Below are 22,263 nucleotides of genomic sequence, written 5' to 3'. Positions count from 1 at the left end.
GAATACCCTCCCTGGAAATAGTCACCACAAGGCACAAGCAAAGAGGCAGTGCAGACTTCATTCACACAAATCTGGTGAATCATGAGCAACAGTATTGGAAACGTCATCACTGAAAGAACAGGCAGAACATGTGGGCCCGTAATCCAGTTCCCTTCACTTACAGAACAGGTATGTAGCATGGATACCACCCTTATACCTTTCGTGGGAGACCGCTTGTGTGCAATCCAGGGTCAAGTATATCAAGTTTGAAGTATCCGCAGAACCAGGAGACGATCAATCTTCCCTCACATAAAGAGCATGTGCACTACCAACAATGGCGCTGCAAGCTTCCCTCACATGCACAAAAACAGGCACAGCATAGACCGAGCCCTCTCCCATGCCCACGGAACAGGTGCAAGCTTAACCAAGGCTCTCTGAATATTTGTTATTCGTTCACATGGAACTGGTAGAGCAGTGACAGCTATGCTGCAGACCATCCTCACACACAATTAGAACAGGATGAGCAGGAACACTGCAAACATTCCCACACAGAATATGCACTGAACCAGGAGTGCAAACATCCCTCACACACAGACGAGAAAACCCATGTGTTGCCACAGTGACATTTCCCTGACTCACAGAAAATGTAGAAGCATGGGCATTAGCTTTTATAGCTTACTTGGGTCACCAATTATGTCCATTACAGGACCCAGTAGTGTACATTTCCGGCTCACACAGGACAAAGTGCAGACCAGTCTCCCCTCACACAGACTCACAGAATAACGGCAGATCTGATGTGGACAGCTGTGGACAACGGCACTGAAAGCTTCGCTCGGATTCACAAAGTAGATTCAGCATACAATGGGCCAAATCTGCTCAGGCAGGGCTGGCGCTAGGCATGGGCAGCAAGTGCAGCTGCCCTGTGCCTCACGCTCAGCACACCAACATGGAGCCTCGCAAGCGTTCCACCTTCTTAGGCCTCGCACGTATGGTGCAGCATTGTGAGGCCCAGGGAAGTCCGCCCAGTGCTTAGTTTGTAAAAAAAAAACAAAAAAAAAAACAGACTGTTCAAGGCCCCCAAAGCTATAGGAATGGCTTGGGAGGTAGGTATCAGTTGTTTACAATGTATATTGAATTAGTAAACAACTGTTTTTTCTATTCATTTTTAAATTACACAAACAGCGCCGCAATGTGGCAGATGTCATAAGTGCTGTTGTTGGCAATTAAGTGCTGGTGTCGAGCACCGAAAACCAGAGGCTCAAATTAAGTACTAAGTCCACCTCTCTCCTGGGCCTTGAAGGCATGTGTAGTGCTGCAAGGAATAGCGAAAGAGAGGCCCACCTCCCCTGTGCTTCGCAGTACTGGGCCATGGTTGCAAAACCCAGAGGAGGGGCCCCTTCTCCCCTGAGCCTTTCAGTTTTGCAGCCACAGACGTAGCTGTGAGTCCCGTCAGCATTTGGCAGGTTTGGCCTACGACTAGGGATCCCTTCCACTTCCCACTCAAAGACAAAAAGTGATGCCCATTATCCCGCATTTTGGGGCCTGGCAGTTTTAACCATTTGAAAAGACAAGCAACTCTCTCTCTCTCTTTCAGACGCTGATGAGCTCTAAAAGAGATCCTTGTCAGAGGCAGAAAGGAAGGCGTTGCAGCACAGGAGGGAGTCATGCTCCATGCAGGGTCAAGAGCACCTTCTATTATTTTGATGCCAATAGCCTTGAATTGGTAAATTAAACCCATTTTTTCCCTTCAGTTTTTAGATAGAGCAAACTCAAACCAAAGGTATTTGAGTGCTTTACATGAGCACCAATTACTTTTCACAAGGACATATTCCTTTTTTTAGGCAGGGAGAGATTAAGTGATTTGCCCGGGATCACAGGATGTTGATCCTGATTTTTCAAATCCAAAATCGGCAGGTCTGACGTAAAGCTACATCTTCTCCCCTCCTGTCCCCATGCTCAGAACCTGCCCGGTGTGTACGCTCTTAATATCTATTTTATACATGAAGCCTGTTTCAAAGTGCTGCCATATTGTCAAATCAGTGGACGAGGAACAGTAAAAAAATATTTTTCCAGGATCAAACAGTTGGTTACATTAGTAAAACCAGGACTGCACTACACTCCTGCTTGGAGAAAGGCTATAAATTAACCACTGTACTGCATTTAGTTGACCATACCATGCAACTAAGCACCCTCTTTTGTCTAAGGTAATATTCAGCCCTTTTTTAAATCACACTGACTAGTAGTTTTTACATTGAATTCCTAAAACTGCCAATCTTTCCAAAAAGGGAGCAGTAGAGCAATACGTTTAGAAAAGTGATTGACCAAGAGCACACAATTTGGCCAAATGGGAGGCCGAGAATAAAATCTCTATCTTCTGGTTCCACATTTCCAACTAGTTCACCAGACCACAACTGGGGTGTCAGTGATTCTGTTGGCAAGGCAAAGTGACTGTCCCTCTGAGGGAATAGTCACTTTGTTATGGGCGTCCCAACTTTAGAATACAGTGCTTATTTCCATCATAAAGCTGAGAATAGATATCAAATATCCATGTCTAAAGTGTATCCACTAGGCCAGATCCTGCGGCAGAGGGTACTTATTGGACTGTGTGCGTTTTAGATACTAATATCCACCAGTGTGTTTCAAAGCTTAAGACTATTTCATTCCATTTAGGTACTAGAGTTCACTTTCTAAACTTGTCGCTCAAAATTTGCAATAGCGAGCAGTCAAGGCTTACTCCAGGAGGCATTGAAAGGATTAGAACTTAAATATAGTATGAAGAGTAATCGAGCTTGATAAACTCAATCTCCAGCTGAGTTATCTTTTAATATGGCCTACTTGAAATGGAGGGATTTAGAATGAAACCCCCAAAATCCACTATGTGACTCACAGTTTCCCTGTTCCCCAAGACACAGCTTCTGGTGCCTCTGCACACACGCAATCTCTCTCCACACATGCAGTGTGTCTCCAAAGGCACAAATTGTACTGTGAAGTGATAATGGAAAATGGGTCAGCCTACTCAGCCCTCACAGCGATGTTTGGAGACCAAGGCTGCGAGGCCTAGGGAAAGAGACTCTCCTTTTCTGGGTCTTGCATTACCAGACCATGGATGTCATGCCCAGGGCAGTAGGCCACATCCAATGGGCCTTGCAGCACTAGACCATAGCTGCGAGGCCAAGGGAATGGGACCATCCTCCCCTGTGCCTCGCCTCTCTGGATCACAGTGGGGTAGTCAGAAGCAGAACACCCATCCTCTGGGCTTGCAGTACTACACTATTGTTGCAATGCCCATGGAAGAGGGCTCCCCTATTCTAGGTCTCCTCTCCTGGGTCTCGCAGCATTAGACCATGGTTACGAGGCCTAAGGGATTGGAAGCCCCTACCCTACACCTCGTAGCCATAGTGTAGGAAGTGCAAAAGGACCATGGTCTAGTGGGGTTATGGATCCAATGCACCCAGATTATGGTTGTATTTTACTGTCCAGTCAATGACCAGAGGGTAGTGGGAAGAAACAATTTACCTTGCTTGCACGATGGCCCATGGCAGCATTGCTACACAACTGGTCCCGCTCTCTCGCGCCTCACAGCATGATCCAGTTCTGCGAAGCACAAGAGAGTCATCCTCTCCCCTGGACAGTGGCAGGATTGTTCTTCATTTTAGATGTTTGTCCTGGATCCTACTGCAAGCTCTGTTGGATGCCAAATTTCTAACTTTTTTTGCTTGCCAAGAGGCAGATGTAGGCAAGCAAGATAATCAATAGTGGGTGCAAAACAAATATATTAGTTGGGAATCCTGGAAGCAGCCCATCCCAGTAGTAAGCCACAACACTGACTCTGGGACCAACCACTATGCAGAGTTGGCCAGCATGACAACTGGGAGGCAGGACGTGTACCACAGGACTAATATAATGTATTTCCATGTGGTATAGAACATTAAAATAAATACACTTATTTTATTAGTTTTAATATTTATGTTTTTATTGTTTTACTGATATCCGCACCAAGAAAATTGCTTCTTGCAAAGCCGCTCAACAATAGTCAATTGATTGGACTTCCTGGGATGTCATTTCCTGTGATTTGACGTGGATGCAAATTAGAAGGGGCCCACACATTCCCTTCTGCCCGGGGTCCCTAATGCCCTAGAGCTGGCTTTCCTCAAACACATCGCAAAGACAGCCAGAGAAGCAGCCAGAAGTGAAACATGTACAGCACAATTTGTAGCATAACCATCTTGCTTAATTGACAGAGAAATAAAGAACTAGACAGCAGTAGTGCAGGCTTTTCACCCAAATACAGTTGCAGAAGCACAAATGTACAAAGAAAAGCCCACTTTTGGGATCTCCACTGCAGAGAAGATGTATAAAAGGTAGGTCTGACGTAACCTTCCAGGTGAGTGATATTTATTGTTGGCGTTCCTGGCGCTATTGTGTTGTGCCAACCTCTAGAGTGTGAAAGAGCTGGAGACAGCTGTCCTAGTCGTGCTGGAATAGCCTTTTACCATGTCCTGTTCCTGGTTCCTTTGAGGTGTAATCCCTATCAGGATAGTAAGTGGCGTTTGTTGTTTGGAGACAGAGGTTCAGTTAGTACTGCAGTCATAGCCTTTTGCCATGTCATATTCTTTGTTTCTTTCAGGTGCGACTCCCATCTAGTTGGCAGGCGGTGTGTGTGTCCTCTTGTTTTGTCTACAAAAGGCTGATGAGGGTATAGTGTGAAGTCTTCAGTTCCTTGTGTCTTAGTGTTTCGTCTCTGGGCAGGAGAATCCCAGGGTTTAAATAAGGGAGTGAAACAACAAGTCAGTGTTGCAGGACTTTTCACTGAACCCTGTTAGGCAACAGAAATAATGCGGGGTGTAGCCTTGGACCGTGTCATGTATGTGCATGTAACTTGCATGATCGAGGTAACTATTAGCGGCAATACTACGTGTCTCTCGGACCTCTTTAAAGTGTTCGCCGTCCTTTCTCCCCACCCCAGGGTCGGCAATCTGAGGGATAGCCCCGGGCGCCACAAGCTCTAGCAACGCCACTGAGTAGCACTATCATAGCCCCTCTTCTTGAAACATGCCAATGTCCCTTTTTTTAAATCTTCAAATTCTGGTTCAAAACTACAGTTGCGTCTTAGCCTGACAAGTTCACCATACGGTATTGACTTGATCTGGTGTGCGGGGTGGGCGCTGGACGCATGGAGTAACGTGTTACACAATGTTTTTTTGCGAAAAAGTCTGCTATGCATTTTGCTGTCTCTTATGTACAGCTCAACATCAAGCAAGGAAATCTTATCACAGCTAAGTTCAAAAGTGAACCTAATGTTGTACTCATTGCTATTAAGATATTGGTAAAATCCTGTAAGTTTTTCAGGGGTGCCTGTCCAGATCATCAGACAGTCGTCGATGTATCTGCCCCAGTATAAGATGGAATCATTCCAATGTGATCCCCTTGGGCCCCAGATCATCACCTACTCGAACCAGCCCATAAACAGATTTGCGTACGAGGGTGAAAATCTAGAGCCCATGGCAACTCCCTGTTTCTGTCTATACCACTGATCATTAAAAAGAAATACATTATTGTCTAGTACCAGCTCTATCATTTCCATGAGCATCTCAATATGATGCCATGCGCTGGCTCATCTTGTGTTAAGTATTTTCTTTATGGCAAAAAGGCCGGCATCTCTCCTAATACTAGTGTATAGAGCAGTCACATCAAGGGTGACTAACATCATGTTCTCCTCCCAATTTAGGTCAGACATGATGCTCAGGACATGTTTGGTGTCACGGATATAAAACAGCAGATTTTTGACCATCGGTTTTAGAAATGTATCTATGTATTCTGAGAATCGTTCCGTTGGCCCTTCATTCCCTGATATTATAGGTCTCCCAGGTGGAAAGGGGAGATCCTTATGCACCTTCGGGAGGGTATAGATGCAGGGGTATCTAGGCCGGTCTACTCTCAAATATGTCAATTCGTCATCGTCTAGGATCCCTTGTCCATGCCATTATTTAAGGTGTCTATTAAGACGATCTGTCAGAGTCCAGATTGGATTGCCGGGGAGATGCTCATAACATTGATGATCATCGAGTTGTGTTTGGATCTCATTGTTATAATCATTGCTACGCATAACAACAATGTACACAAATCTGTTTATGGGCTGGTTCGAGGAGGTGATGATCTGGGGCCCAAGGGTATCACATTGGAATGATTCCATCTTATACTGGGGCAGATACATCGACGACTGTCTGATGTTTTGGACAGGCACCCCTGAAAAACTTACAGGATTTTACCAATATCTTAATAGCAATGAGTACAACATTAGGTTCACTTTTGAACATAGCTGTGATAAGATTTCCTTTCTTGATATTGAGCTGTACATAAGAGACAGCAAAATGTATAGCAGACTTTTTCGCAAAAAAACATTGTGTAACGCGTTACTCCATGCGTCCAGCGCCCACCCCGCACACCAGATCAAGTCAATACCGTATGGTGAACTTGTCAGGCTAAGACGCAACTGTAGTTTTGAACCAGAATTTGAAGATTTCAAAAATGGAACATTGGCACGTTTCAAGAAGAGGGGCTATGATAGTGCTACTTTGGCATGAGCAGACCGGAGAATACAGATGATTAGCAGGCAAGATACACTGAAGGAATACACTGTTTCTACACAGAAACCAGATAAGATACGCATGATAACTGGTTTTAATGGTTGGTCTGATGTCCTGAGACGGAGTCTCAATAGACATTGGCACTTGCTCCAGGCTGACAAAACCTTGAAGGACCATATTACTGACAGACCGACTATTACATATAGACGAGGTGTTTCCCTCAGAAATTTGTTAAGCCCAAGTTACCCTAGGACCGACCCGAATGTCACTTGGCTAACACACCTATCGAAGGGCTTTAATGGGTGTGGACATTGTGGCACCTGCAACTAGGCGATGAACAAAAAGACAGACTTTACAGGACCAGGAGATAGAATTTACAAAATAATGACGAATATCAATTGCATGACGAAGTTTGTGGTTTACATCATTGAGTGCAAATGCAGAAAAAGATATGTTGACAGTACAATCAGAACACTACGAGAGAGAATGGGGGAACATATAAGAGCAGTAAAACAAGGTGATGTCAGATATCCTATTGCTGCACATATCACCCATTGCCAAGCACAGACACTACATAAACGATTTGAGTTATTTGGTATAGAACACATTCAGAGACATCCCAGGGGTGGGAACAGAGAATTGACACTCCGTAGGCGCGAAGCGCTCTGGATTCTCAGACTGCGCAGTACAGAGATAGGGTTAAATGTCGATTCAGAACTTCATTATTTTTAAGGAAGATAATTGTCCAGTACTTTTCTACCTTTATACTGCGCATGGGTGTAAACATATGTGATGATTTATTCATTGAAATGCTTAATTGTTATTCTGTACAGATGCCTCTGTAATCATGGACAATAACTCAGATGTGCCGCGCTCTACATTTGGCTTGGCACTTTTTCTATAAAATAATTTTTTATGGTAATGGAAGAGAGAAGGGCGATCACATGGGTACCCACTAAAGGAAGCTTGGGTTATCACCTGATAATAGCACTTTTAAATCATGAACCTAGGCACGATCACATGACTTATTAATCTAAGTATAAGGGAGTTTATCTTGATGCCAACAGAGAAATTAACATCTGACGCGATACGAGCACGCTGCATGAACTTCGCGGAGATTTACTGTACACAAGTTTGAACCATCTAAATATTATCAATGAAAGCACATATTTTGGCCGTAGAAACCAGATAGGTTACTGACCTCTTAAAATTAGGTTTTGAGCTGTGGAATCAGGGCATGAACAATCGACAAATATATGGTACTGTATATTTCAGGATGGGCAAGACTTCGCCTACGTCGTGATTGTATAAGGGAGGTTTTACACATAGTTGTGTCAATCCAAAGATGGCGGCCAAATTAGTTATTTCAGAACAGGAGACTGCCGAGAGTATTGGTCTCGGGTCTTTACTTGAAAATCTAGTCCGTCATCTTTTCGATTACCGAAAGCATATGCCGGCTTTATTAGACAGCCACGAGACAGGCATTGCGTATTCCGCACTCGGAAACGCACACGAATGGATATCCACGTATCGGGGATTACGATACACGTTCAATTACGGTGAGAGTCAGATCGGATTGTGATATGCCTTGTTAAATGTAATAACGGGAAACGTACGGGTTTTAGAACTAGTTGGAACATCATGGTGGGGAAGTCATAATAGTTAAGAATGAGATCCAGTGCGAGAGTGTTATATTTTGCACCAGTTGTGACTAGATGAACTAGAGTGAACACGCCTCACGTTGTCATATGCTATTAGCACCAATAAGGGGTGGAATACTTGATAGCACAAAGGATTTACCATTAGATTGCCAGAATATTACTATGGTATATATGTCAATACGGGGATAGCGCTGCATATGGGGCGCCTTTACAGACTTGATATATAGGCATCTTGTTTTGTTTTGGAGTCCTCATATTTAAAGTAGCGCTCCGTTTGATTGGGCGTAGTTGAACATATAGATGTCTTCGAATGACTAGTCGGACTGGGTATTTAGGATGATACTTGCACAAAGATATCCTTATACATGAATGTATTTTGTCATATTGATTTAGATTGCGAAGTCAAGCCAGAACTTTGGGTTACGTATAAAATTCACACCAGCAGACACCTAGGACAACAGAACCCCTCTGTGGGTCGGAAGTATCACCACAGATAACGTAGGTGGCCTTCCCCCTTACTTTCATGATGGGTGCAGATGTAGAGGCAGATTATAGTATGGACCCGATATTGATACTTTCCTTTTTTCAAACTATAGGGACAGATTAACTAGGAAGAAAGGTAGATATAGACCGGACATTTGTCTTCTTTTGGGACCTTTACTTCCAATAAGCACAACCACAACCACTTCTTAGCAATCACGCCCCACCAACTAGTTTTATTGTAACTCAGAGCACGCACAGTATTCAGGTACGGACACTAGGAGCTTATGAATTATTTTACATATAGTTATTCTCACCTCACGTGTGACTCACTTCTCTCTTACCATTTGCATTTGGTCTTTATTATCTAATTTGGATATCCTTCTCTTTTGGACTTTCATTTCCTCACGTGTGTACAGACCTTGTGCATGTCTGGAACTACACACATGTTGCATCACCAATCACAGGGTGATTTTCAAATGAACAACTTAGCACAATGAGAAAAGTCACTAGGTGACACAACATGTTTCTCGTTTTATTTACACAGCCTTGATAAAGTCGCGGGACGATTTCCCATGTTAGCGACGAAACACGTGTCGGCTGTTTTGAAGACCGGAGGAATAATTAAAAGAAAGGAGAACAAGAATTCATAGACTGGTGTCAAATCTGTGCTCACACTCTGCACCAATACAATTGTATTATATGTCAATCGTGTGCTGGGGATTTTGTATTTATGTATTAAGAGACTCTGATCACTGATTGGGGGAGACGGGTAGTTCTCCCTACCTTGCAGCACCGAGATTAAGATTTTCGCGATTTAATACCAGTGTTACTCTCCTGAGTGGTGCCACTAGCCCTATCAAGCAATACCACTAAATCGAATTAAACTGGTTCTGGTGGGTGTTAATTCAGGAATGTCAAAACGTTTGAGTACTGCCCAAGCACAGAAAAATAATGAAGGGGAATGATGGCTGAGGCCAACCTACTGATTTAAAATTCAATGTCAAAATGAAATATACAGCTAGAAGAAAACACTTTTAACCTGCAAATATTTAACAAGAAAAGTCCAGTTTACTCTTCAGGGACTGGTGAATACCCGACCGATTCAGCCACATGAATTTCTATACCTGGATGCGTAACTTTCTCATTCCGAATTCTTTATATTCAGACACAAGCAGAGCTGATGGCCACAGGCAGATGTTTCACTGTCAAATAAATTGTTATTACCATAATGAAGTAAATGAGTCTAGTATGTCAGCTCCTTTACTTATATGGTGACTCTGGAGAGCTGTAATGGAACTTGAATTCCCACTTACTGTTGAAACAAAGCACAGCTCAGACCTACACCTTTCCTATTTCCCAATGGGTTCTTGAATTGTCATAATTTGATTTCTTTCTCTTCAACTGCATCTGAGTGTTTATGTCCAACCTAGGAGGTATTATCCTGCCTCAGCATTGAATCCAGTGGTTCCTCATTAAATATGTAACCATACCCAACTGCTGATTTTTACTATATATTTGGTCTATCCATATTTGCACTTCAAATAAACTTTTCAGAGCAGCCAGGAATCATGCTCCTCTTGTTTAATGCTGTTCTTATTCAGTGCTTGTATCCCTGACAAACCAAGGCCTTTCCTCATCCTGTGGGGGGGAAGTCTGGTCTAATTGAGCCAGTAAACGGTACAACATATCACAAGTTGTTCATTTCAACTGGGAGTTCTGGGCATGCATGAACTCATTTCATAGCCTGGACAGAACACTGTGGCTGTTTTTCACTTTTCAGAGGGAGCGAGGAGCTGGGGGTACACAAATTAAGTATATCAACTAGATGACAAGTGATTTGTCCTCAATACGTCCTAAATCTAAGACCAAGCAGTGACCTGGGGCTAAGAGGCACGCTAAAAGCTACCCTTCACACTTAAAAACATAAAATGGTGAAAACAGTAAACAAAAAAGAAAGAAAGAAGTAAAAAATATACAGAAAACCCCTTCACGAAATACCATATCACATCTCTACAGAGCGGGCCCTCTCTGCTGAGAGCCTACTCCCTATTCTAGGCCAATCCTTAAAACTATCCATCAATCACTAGTACATAAACTGGATACCTAACTCAGTGCTTTCCACTTTTTGAGTAACGCACTCACTCACCCGATGACCTCTAAATAACCAGTACTTCTCTCACCAGGACAAATGGGGGAAACTGGGTTGCTGCACTTTACAACTGATAAGGACATCTAAGGCTGAGCTCAAACGGTTGGGAGGTAATGTCATCACTTCTGTTTGGTTAAATGACTATAAAGTAATCTGAATAATCTTAACCTTTACATAACATTATTTTGCTGCAGTGCACAGCTTCTTTAAACATGATATATGCACATTCCCGCTCACCCTAACTACATTAATAAGTTGTGTTAATCAACATAGCCAATGACCAACAAGCATTTCCTCAAATTTCTCTTTCATTATTTATATAATATTTTCATTTTACATGTTTTCCTTTTTTAACATTTTTTTATCGACTTGCAATATCATGTCTTTCATTGTTATTTGCCCTTATTTTCTTCATAATTATCTTAAAAAGACCAAGAACAAGTTAATTAATCCCACTAACAATACAACACAAAAATTAAATCAATACAATATATTAATATTAAAAATCACCACCCCACTTGGATCACCATCACTCATTCAGAACCACACTCATACACATTCAAAACACATATTTATCTCAGGACTCCCAAAAAGAGGGTTTTCAATGGCACAACAGAGAGCCCACTTTCAATTCAGTCTTCCATTATTACGTCTTGATCTGGGATGTCCAAATAATATTGGTCACCACACGTTTCAGTGGATTTCAAGTTCTCTAAATCAACTTCTTCTTGACCTATAACCAATAGATTTTTCTTCTTTCAACCAGGAAAACAAGTGGGGTGTATTACATAGGAGTTCTAGACCAGTACTATATAACAAACATTAGCTGGTGTCCTTCTTTCTTCCCTGAACAATAATTGATACTAAAGGTATCACTTCCAAGATCGTCCAAGTCTTTTGGTCCATCATTCAAATCCAACAGATTTCAAAACTCTTAATTCAAAAGGTACAGTAGGTGCACTTCTTCCTCTGTTTAACTCTCCCAGTAAATACTTTGAATTGCCTGTCGGTCAGTACACTGTGCTATCAGCAAGAGTCTTCCATACCAGAATATGTCTGGGGTATAGAGTTTATTTAATTATTTGGAGATCCCAGATCAAGACCCAATAATGGAAGACTGAAGGAGAAGTCGTCTATCTGTTGGACCATTGAAAAATTTATTTTTGGGAGTCCTAGGATAAATGTGTGTTTTGAGTGTGTATGAGTGTGGTTCAGAACGTGAGATGGTGATCGAAGTGGGGTGGTGATTTTTTTAATATTAATGTATTGCATTGATATAATGTTTGTGTTGTGTTGAAATTGGATTATTTAACTTCTTGTTGGTCTTTTTAAGATGATTATGAAGAAAATAAGGATGAATACTGAAAGATGTTACTGCAAGTCACAAAACAAATTAAAAAAAGAAGATCAAGTACATTTAAAATATTATATGAATAACGAAATAAAACATTTGAAGGAATGCTTTTGGGTCAGTGACTATGTTGGCTTAACTCTACATATTAATGTGGATAAGTTGAGCGGGAATGTTTGTTTCATCTTTGATGTTTTGTTTCCCACGTGTTCCGGAACCTAAAACAATTTAGTAGGGGGTCCCCATTTTATTAGATGCACAGCTTCTTTCACGTTAAAAAGCCTGGGATTTTAAGTAACTACACCTACACATTTTCTGCAAATACTTCAAATTAACATAAACAGTGAGTGGGGCACCAAATGCTGCAAATAATAATTAATAAGACATACTCATAAATTAATATTTACATTTGGAAGGATGGACACAAGCATTTTATTTACCTTTGCCTCATACCCATTCACCATTTCTTCTTTATCAGTCCTCCAGCCCCAGAATCCAGACTTTGTTCTGGAAAAAAGTAAGACAACATATTGTTGCATCTTCTTCTCTTGTGTGTTGTACACACAGTTTTACAAAACATAATAGAAACAACCAGATTTAACATAATATCCTTAATCATGAAATAATACAATCAAAAAGATGGAATAGGAAAAAGATAGGGTAGCAAGAAACGCTACAGAAGCTGGATTGGTGGACTAACGACTATATTTCCCAGTGTAAAGGGAGATATGCAAAATTTTTGTTTTCTGGGTAAACAGGAGAGACACATGAGGTCTACTGGGATATTGCCTATCTAGAAATATAAGCTCATTCACACAGCAAGAGCAGAGAAATATCCAGAACTGAAAACTCTATCTCTAGAAAAATAAATTGTAAAACATCAAATACCCAAGCATTTCCTAGTTTACACATTAGCAAATTTAGGGTTTGTATTGACAGAGAGCTTAGTAATTCAAATAAAGCTTAAAATTTCTGCTAGGTTTACACTGGGGGCACTGAATTACAACCATGCAACATTACAAGTGAATCTCTAAGAAAACAGTGCAAATATATGAATGGCAGACCAACTAAGAAGGAACCGAAAAACAAACCTCCTTAATAATCTGAGAGATATCTAGAACTCTGTTATCAGGTTGGTTTCCATACCTTTCAAAAGCAACATTGGCGGTATCCAGGCAAGTGTTAACTACTGGATTTGTGAGGTGTTTTGTCACTTCCCTCTCTGGAGGCAGCATTGACTCCAGTGTCACGCTCTCAATTTCCTGGGATATGTCAAAACGTTCTTTCATGACAATCTTTGTATCATGATTTACTTCCAACAGCTCTGCCCAGTTATCTAGTAAAGGAAAATATTTAGGTTTAATAATAAAATCCATTGGTATTGAAGCTTTACCACTGTTACTTGTTAGAAGTATTTTTATTATTTGTTTATAAATCAATGCCTGACAGGTCCTCTGGTTCCATTACGAATAGTTTAATCAAACTTATCAAAATATCTTTTAAAATAGGTTCTGATATATTCATTAAATGATAGAAACAGTCATCAGACAACATTATACTTTTCTCATTAAAACAAAATCCTAGAGAGCACCTGTTTATGCTAAGGCAACTACTTTCTCTGCTTTTTTTTTTTTAATCACCTAATCTCTCAGTCTTTGCATTTCTACAGAATGTGTAATTCCTTCATCTATAACCTTCCTGACTTCAAACACTTTTCTGCTCTTCTCCATCATCTACACTGGGTATGCTGCTGCCAAACAATCCACCTGATTACATTAATATTCATCCGCAAACATGCAGCAATCTGTTGCTTCTTACATGTCCACTCTTCTCTGCTTTGATTTCCAACTTTTAGAACTAGAGAAACTTGAATACAGTATTTTATCGTGCAGCCTAGGCTAGTTAGTAGCCAAAACACGTTGACCTTGTATTTCTCAGCACTGCGCAATAAAATACTGTTTCCAAGCTTCTTTGGTGCCATACAGGTCTTAATAACTCAAAGCACCACTCGAAAGCCCATACAGGGCATAACTTATTTGGGATGGAGTCATATGCAGCTTTACCCATTGAATGATGAAAGGGAAGGCTGGGATTTGCATATACTGACTGATATGTGCAAGGCAGTATGGATCATGTAAAAATGCTGTATTGTTAGGGTAATAAAAACTGATATGACGTTGCAGAGAGTATAGAATGTGCAACCAAGGATACTGTAAAATTGGAATTGTAGGCAATCACCTGAAATTGTGTAGTGCAGCATTACATAAATGTTTGATGAATAAATTCATTGATGTCTGCTGAATAATTATAACTTAGTAAGATCTCTCTCTCTCTCTGTCTCTCTCTCTCTCCCCCTTCCCCCCCCCCCCCGTTTTGTGAAGATTCAGCAAACTGCACCAAAGTTCTAAGCAAACAAAAAACTGCATTTCCGATGGAAACACAATCCAAACTAGAACTACTTGGCGTGGTTAGCCACTGTGGGAGGAAAAGAGGAGAGAGAGAGAGAGAGGGCAAGAAAGAGGAGGGGGGGGGCGAGAAGAAAAGAGGCAAGAGAGAGGGACTTTGTGGAGACCGCGTGTGACCTGCTTTCTTTCGGGTGTCATTTCAACCCTTGAAAAGAAGCCTCCGCATTAGTCATTTTCTGACCACACGTTTGCCATCGTTCACAGTTAAAGCAGGCTATAAAGACAGAAGACTAAGCCTTGAAGAAGTCGCGGGACAGTGTGCCCGATAGGCAACGAAACCAGTGTTGGCTAAGTAATTATGTCTTCAAAGAAAGGGACTCAGGACTTTTTAACCAGGTCCAGCATACATGCCCAACAATAGATCAATATAAAAAGGTATGCAGTTCCTGACAGTGTAAAAATGAGAGAGAACAGGTTGCCCAAGTGAAACTGAGCTCACTCTATGACCGGAAGGAGGAGGGGGGATTACTCCTTTAGGAATTAGGACCCTCACACACCCAGCCAGCTAGGTGTCATGCTTCATCATAGAGTCTGCTCCTCGTCAGGTCGGAGCTGCAATACCTGACAGGCACCCTATGAGGGGCTCTTTGGCAAAGATCTTTTATTCCATGCCCTTTGGTGCAGTGCGTGTGAGGGGCCTAGTGAGTGTAGACGTGGAGAAAGTGGGTCTCTAGACCAGGTGAAGATTAAAACAGGAAGTAGAGGTCCAACCAAAACAATTTTAATGTGTGGCCCCTATCCTGATTAAAAATTAGGTGTGGTGCACCCCTGCTTGAATGTTACAGGGTACCGCGCTCTTAAAAGGTCGACATGTTTCTTGCCTAAATTTCAACTAGACGGCAATTCATCAGGACCAAAATGAATTCTATCTACACTAAATATGGTGGTGCAGTGTAATCACAGTGATAGACCACGCACAGCACCCTAAGTGTGGTACCTGTAAGTCAAGGGGGTCAACCTGTAAAAACAAAAAAAGAAAAAAGAAAATCACAGCATAATTATGTGGACGTTCATATTAGTCCACTATAAAGTAAAATAGCCGCTGCACAATTTAATAAATAACCGTGCAACACTCAAACTGAGAGGAAAACATGCTTGATGCTATTGTGGTGTGACCATGCGTGAGGCGACTATGTTGAAAATAAAACCTTCTAGTCTCAAAGTACCCGCGTGTCAAAGTAGCTAAAAGATGCGAGAACTCACCCCACTGGGGTCAATGGCTTGTATCAACGATGCCCGGAATGTGTGGACACTGTGAGATGCAGTGTCCTACGGCAAAAAGAGGGGGGAAGAAATGTATTGATGTAAATACAACCGGTAAGGCGCACCCAGTCAATTTGTGCTCCCACCTGTAACAAGGGCTCAGGGTATGATTCACACCATCAGCTCAGGGTGGCAATCAGGCTTAATTAGGAGTCCTGAGCGGGGTACACAAAGGGGCCGTGTCGGAATCAAGGAACACCGCAACACGGTGCGATGAGGCACCGCACAATCCAACCCCAGGGGAGAAAAAAAGCACCGAGATGGGACAGAGTCGTACCCAACTCTAGTGCACAAGGCCGCTGAGTCATTAAGTTTCTAAACGGAACAGTCGGTGAGCCCGTTGCCGTGTAACCAGTCAAAGGCTCACCCAAAAAATAATGAAATCCATGGAGCCTCGCCCGCCAAACGAGGATATGTAACTTACGTGTTCTCTCCGCGAGTTATGGGAGGACCTACCCCACACACTGCCGGGACCAGGAGGTGCTGGCCAACTGCATCGTGGCTCAGAAAAGCTCCTGGCTTCCGGCAGGCAGAGGGCAGGAAAACAAGCCTCACTGGGAGACGCACTAGGGCACCAACCCCCGTGTTGGTCCTAATTCCTAAAGGAGGAATCCCCCTCCTCTTTCCGGTCATAGAGTGAGCACAGTTTCACTTGGGCAACCTGTTCTTTCTCATTTTTACACTGTCAGGAACTGCATACCTTTTTGTATTGGCTAAGGAATTATGAAGAAAGAAAGAAAGAAAGAAAGAAAGAAAGAAAGAAAGAAAGAAAGAAAGAAAGAAAGAAAGAAAGAAAGAAAGAAAGAAAGAAAGAAAGAAAGAAAGAAAGAAAGAAAGAAAGAAAGAAAGAAAGAAAGAAAGAAAGAAAGAAAGAAAGAAAGAAGTACAATAAAGAAGAGAAGTTGGCTGTCAACATTGACTATTAATCAGATGTTAATTTCTATTGTGCATGTTCTGGGGACTGTATTCTTTTGCTGGCCGGGCCGCATGACTAGGAGAAGGGTGGTTCTCACTACCCTACAGCACCGCATCCAAGCTAAGGTGTAGAATACACCGGTTTTGTGAATTTCCCATAGGAGCACCATTACCCTATGAAATCACCACCGTGTCTATTGAGTTCTTATTTATGTGATCCACATATAGTCCTAACATAGCTATGGCATCAATTAATATTGTCACTGTTAATCTGCATTTGTAGGGCACCCAATATGGCGTTAGTAAGGCACTGCAGTCACTTTTAAGAGTCTAGAGTTGAGTAGGTAGGTTTCCCTTTGTTTATGTGTGTGGTAAGTAACCAAGCTTATCAGGTGCTAGCAGATGCGTTCAAAGTCACTTAACTTCAGATTCGCATTGAGCTGGGTGTATAGTTGGAGCTCTGTCTTAATGTATTCCGTTGTAGCATATTATATAATACGTGTGTTGGTGTGAACCAGTACAGTATGTTTTTCCTCTTGGAATTTGGTGCCACCACCTCACTTGTCCCATAACATTTAAGGTTATATTCCATTCAGAAACATTCACAAATTAATACAACCAGAGAGGTTTGTAACAGAAAGCATGTTAGATATTGACTGACCAAGACTCGGACAAGAGTTGCCTGGCTCGGCGTGGCCTAGTGATCAAAATATACTACAATAAGCTTGTTAATCAAAAGGGCAAACCAATAGGATAAAGTGTCCTGAAGCTGTTACAGTAATAAAGTATTTCCTCAAATGGCTGCACTTCCACTTTTCACTTATTCCGTGCTCTCAACTACTAAATGTTATCTTTCAACTGTGAAAGACGTACTAATACTCACCCTCCTCTTTGAAAATGAAGCTATGCTTTCCACGAACCCAACTCCTGTTTTCAAAACCTAGTAATGTGGCGTCCACTCGTAGTTTAGCTCCACTTTTCCAAATCCGGCAGACATCATTAGGACAAACCCTGGACAAAAGTGGCACTGCAATGAAGAACAGACACTGATGGAAGCACCATATTTAAAAAAGTTTCCTGAGCATTTGAAACAAGGGTGGAGCCACTCACCCACTGACACCAGTCGTGCAAATGCAACGCATCATGGTAGATGTTTTTATTGATCATTTTCACTTAAATAATCAAATAATTGCTCTATCAGGGTCAGTCAGTGCTTTCAAAGTTCAGTGAACTGTTTCAGTTATAGCAATCACTTAAAAAAATTTAGAAATGTGTGTTTAATGGTTAATTCCAATCGCTGAATAAGAATTTTCTTTCACGTTGAAGATGTCTAGATTGTTATTCCCCAGGTAGGTAAGGTCCAATATTTTAAGAAGCACAGTGGGCGAAGACAACCAAAGAATGCTTCTACCATGATGCATTGCTGGAACAACTTTCACGTATCAAGTGTAGCCACAAGTAAAAAGGTTTCTTACAGTACAAATGGAGTTTGCACAAAAAATACTATTTATGTTGTAATATCATGGCTGCCAGCTCTATTTTCCCCCAATATTGCTCGAGCCCATTCTCCAATCACGCTAGTCTCATAATTACAGTCCCCTCTTGCTATTATTTGTTTTAATCATATCATATTATCCCTCTCCTATTAAAAGTTAATTAACCATCTACATCCAATGTTGGATTTCTTGACCCAATTTGTTTCCTTGAAAACATGAAAGCAATACAAAGAATTAAGACACACAACTTACCCCAGCTAGTAAATTCCCACTTCATTTCCATGTAAAAGTCTGGAGCCTGACATGAAAAAAGACAAAGTGTACAGCTCGAGGGACGAAAATATAGAACTAACAATTATGGGATATATCAATTATTGAATATTTACAAATAAATAAAGAGCATTAGACGTATCTGCAAGACTTTAACAAATGAAACATTCAAGGATGTTTTCAAAGACAAAGTCCACTGTAGATGTTAGTAAGTATATAGGTGTCTGGCCAGAAAGTTTGCTGGTCAAGGATTTTGAGGGTGAGGGAAGTCCCTCTAACAGTTGAGGACAAAGGCGCAGTTAATTATTCCACTCCTTGCTTTTTTTCATCCCCACAGCTACCTATTTTTAATCTGTCCCCTGAGTACATGAACAGAATGTGTATGTGATTATCTGGGATAACTGTGGATATGAGGTAGTGGGAAAGGATATTTCTTATTTATGGGATATTTTAAGGTGTAGTTTAACAGTATCATGCTTTTAAGTTTATAGGATTATCTCACTTGCCAATAAAATAAATAATAAGGGAGCTTAAAGAAAATGCCAGAAAAACAAACACAGATACAAAAGTGGGACAAAGTGTTACTATCCGGATCACAAATAAAACCAGGAACGAATATAATCAGCAGAAAGTCACTGTGAAATTGATTCTAGAGAGAAAGGCAGCATATGTCTGTTTTCACAACCACGGTCAGTGATTTTTGAAGAGTTGTATATAAAAACTTGCACTGATTAATTTTGATCACCACATTTTTAGAGGTGGTGAAGCGGCCATATTACCTAGCTAGATAAATTATGTGTACTCATGGTCTCAATATTTTTTCTTATTTTCAGTGCATCTGTGTATTTTGACCTTGTGTTCATAGGCTCCAATTTTGCAGGCATTGACCACACCAGAGGTACCAGGGTTCCTTCTGTTCTTTGTTCAGGAAACAAGCGCAGAAAGTGAAGAATGCAGAAAGTGTTGCCAGGTAGGAGTGTCAAAACGCAACCTGAAGGGGATCCACCAGAAGTGGCTAAAATGTATTCTTTAAATCTTAGACAAAAAAGAGAAGGATCTACCTCTCATAAGATCCATCTCACCATCTTATAAAAATCCTGGTTTGCCACAGACAACCTCATTGCTTATACGGCATGAGATGAAATGAAAGTTCAAAGGGAAAGCACATCATAATAGTGTCTGGCTCGAACACTTAGTCTAGTTATGAAAAGCTTAAAGGCTTTGGAGGCTCATAGCAGATCATACTGTAGGTATGACGCAAGTACCTGAAGGCCACAGTTGTGTATCTTTCAAGCATGGATATATGGCACAATCCGCTCTTTGATGCTCTATTTGTGCTCCCAACGTCACTGATATCATCCCAGAATATGGTCTAAAAGGTTTGTACTCACAACAGATTAACTGCTTTTAGAGATAGGTATTGAACCGATCAAGCAAAGTATGGTGTCTCACATAATACATCATAAAACCAGTGGCGGATTTCAGATACTCTGGCAGTCCGCTGCCAGTGGATGCAGGGGCATAGCGCAATTTTTCCAGGTGCACGTCCTTACCCATATTAGAAGAGTAAGGGGGGGAAGAGTGTTAATAATAGTCTGTGACCATCCTTCTCCCACACTCGGAAGGTCCCAGTCCCTAATGCTGCCCGAAGGAAGAATATCCCAAGAGGAAAATGCTTTATTTCAAAGCCAAGCGTCCGGTACAAGAAAAGGCAGAAGAGGCTTTCCCTTAATGAAACTCTCCTTGCCTATAATAACTTCGTAAAATGGCAACTCACTGTCTCAATGCTGTTGCTGCTTAATATGGCATCCTGACTGCTGATGCTGCTCAAAATGGCATGCTTGAGCAGGAAATTGACTACCACCTAATACTACCACTGTCATCCACACCCTTGCAGCCGAAGACACACCAGAGTCCGAATGCATAGTCCAGATTTCAAAACACTGATTTGACAATGATAGTGTATACGCCCTATGTATGGCAATAATTGTTTGGATTGAGCTATATGTTCAAATACATCTTATTGAGATAAGATCCAAAACTAGCACTGCCTACTACTAAACAACACCATTCAGTGATCCTCTTTAAATCCAGCCCACCGCCTGGCATACTTCACATTGTTTCCGGGTTAAACATCCTTTCTCTCCATAAGCAGAAATACTAATGGACTCTAGTGGCTTGTTTCCAGTGAAACCTCAGGAAAAATCCAAGAAGTCATCAGCATCACTGAACAGGGTTCAGGGACTCACATCAGATGAAGCAGGAGTGTCCCTGAGAAGACAAAGAGAGCTCTATTCTCCCACAATCGAAAGCACACAAATCCTTGTATTCATCACCATCATGACAAAGCACCTTTCCACATGAACACAACAGACACATTTAGCACCATGCTGATAAGCGTCGCGTGTAAAACACACCTCCTTTTGGTCAAAGAAAAAACATAATGGCTCCACCAACCTTGGAGTAGAGCAAAGGCTAGATCCCCATGTAATGTGTACAAGCATGCCAGCAAATGCCAGGAATGCCTGAGTTATATGTAAAGCGCACTAAGAAGCGCTACACCAGACAGTTATATAAATATATCAATGCTTTCACAAAACCCCAAGTAACAAGAGTTCAAAGGAAAAAGGTTAATCTACCTCACACCATTGCTCGTTGATAATTTCCTGCGATAGAGTGAAAGCCCCATTTGCTCATTTTTATCAAAGCATTTTCCCCAGCGATTGATTGTGGGTAGATGTCCTTGCAGCCCGATTGTAACACTTTCAAAGAAAATGTAATTTTCCTATCTTTGTTTTAAAACAGTATGCAACATTCAATGGTAACACTCAATTGTATTTTGTAGCAGGTAGAATAAATTGTGGCTGTTTGCTGTGAAGCAGCTTAATGTTTCCACTAGATTAACCCTTAATTATGCATGAAAATGCTGCTTCCTAGACTACTGTACCTCATACAAGTTTGGGCAAAATGCAGTGAGAAAAGCACATTAATGCATCAAATGAGGTATTCTTTTATATACTTTAAAAAAAAAGATTTTTTTATTAGTTAAGATTGAAGGGACACCATTAGCGGCTCTTGCACAGTTGCCACACTTGCTGAAATGTGGCTTCACAAGATTTTTCTGACATTAAATTAAGATGTCTATTGTGTTATACCCCCTCTGTGGTTTTTGCTTCAACATTTTTAGGTCAAGCATTCGCGACCTCTTGTATATACTTTAGTATATACTTTTATGATTATGTACTTTGTAGGCTTTGGAGATCAGCCCTAGGACTGGTCTGCTTAGGGACTTTTTTGTTTGTTCAACTGCCTCTTTTTAACTGTCTTAATAGAAAACCACCAGCAGAGGTCAGTACAATACAAGAATTGCTTTCTGCTTAGGGACTTTATTTTTTTTTTCTTCTGGCAACTGCCTCTATTTAAGTTTCTTGATAGAAAACGACAAGCAGAGGTCAGTAAAATACCAGAATCACTTTAGCATTCTCTAGCTTCCAGTCCTTAGAAATTGTCTTCCATGAGCACCCGTAGACAATAATATTTATTTCAAATCTTGTATTTTCAGTGATATGACCACCGAAGACCCTGATTATATATTAAAAACAGAGCTTTGTACTATACCATTTCCCGCTTAAAAAAAATATTTC

General features: G+C 41.2%; 1 protein-coding gene across 2 annotated transcripts in view; it reads right to left on the bottom strand.

The window, feature by feature from the left end:
- The window catches only part of ANKRD13A (ankyrin repeat domain 13A), a 350,794-nt gene that overhangs the window by 245,581 nt on the left and 82,950 nt on the right, over positions 1-22,263 (bottom strand). For both annotated transcript variants that reach the window (XM_085636228.1, XM_085636229.1), the window contains 4 exons: positions 18,602-18,647; positions 17,737-17,880; positions 13,357-13,546; positions 12,651-12,717 (listed from right to left, as the gene is read on the bottom strand). In XM_085636228.1, coding sequence (XP_085492354.1) covers positions 12,651-12,717; positions 13,357-13,546; positions 17,737-17,880; positions 18,602-18,647 — 447 coding nt within the window. The remainder of the gene's footprint in view (positions 1-12,650; positions 12,718-13,356; positions 13,547-17,736; positions 17,881-18,601; positions 18,648-22,263) is intronic.

This window comes from Triturus cristatus, chromosome 11 (genome assembly GCF_964204655.1).
Source record: "Triturus cristatus chromosome 11, aTriCri1.1, whole genome shotgun sequence".
Lineage (NCBI taxonomy): Eukaryota > Metazoa > Chordata > Amphibia > Caudata > Salamandridae > Triturus > Triturus cristatus.
The sequence above is the reverse complement of the archived record's forward strand: the minus strand, read 5'-3'. Positions and strand labels throughout refer to the sequence as shown.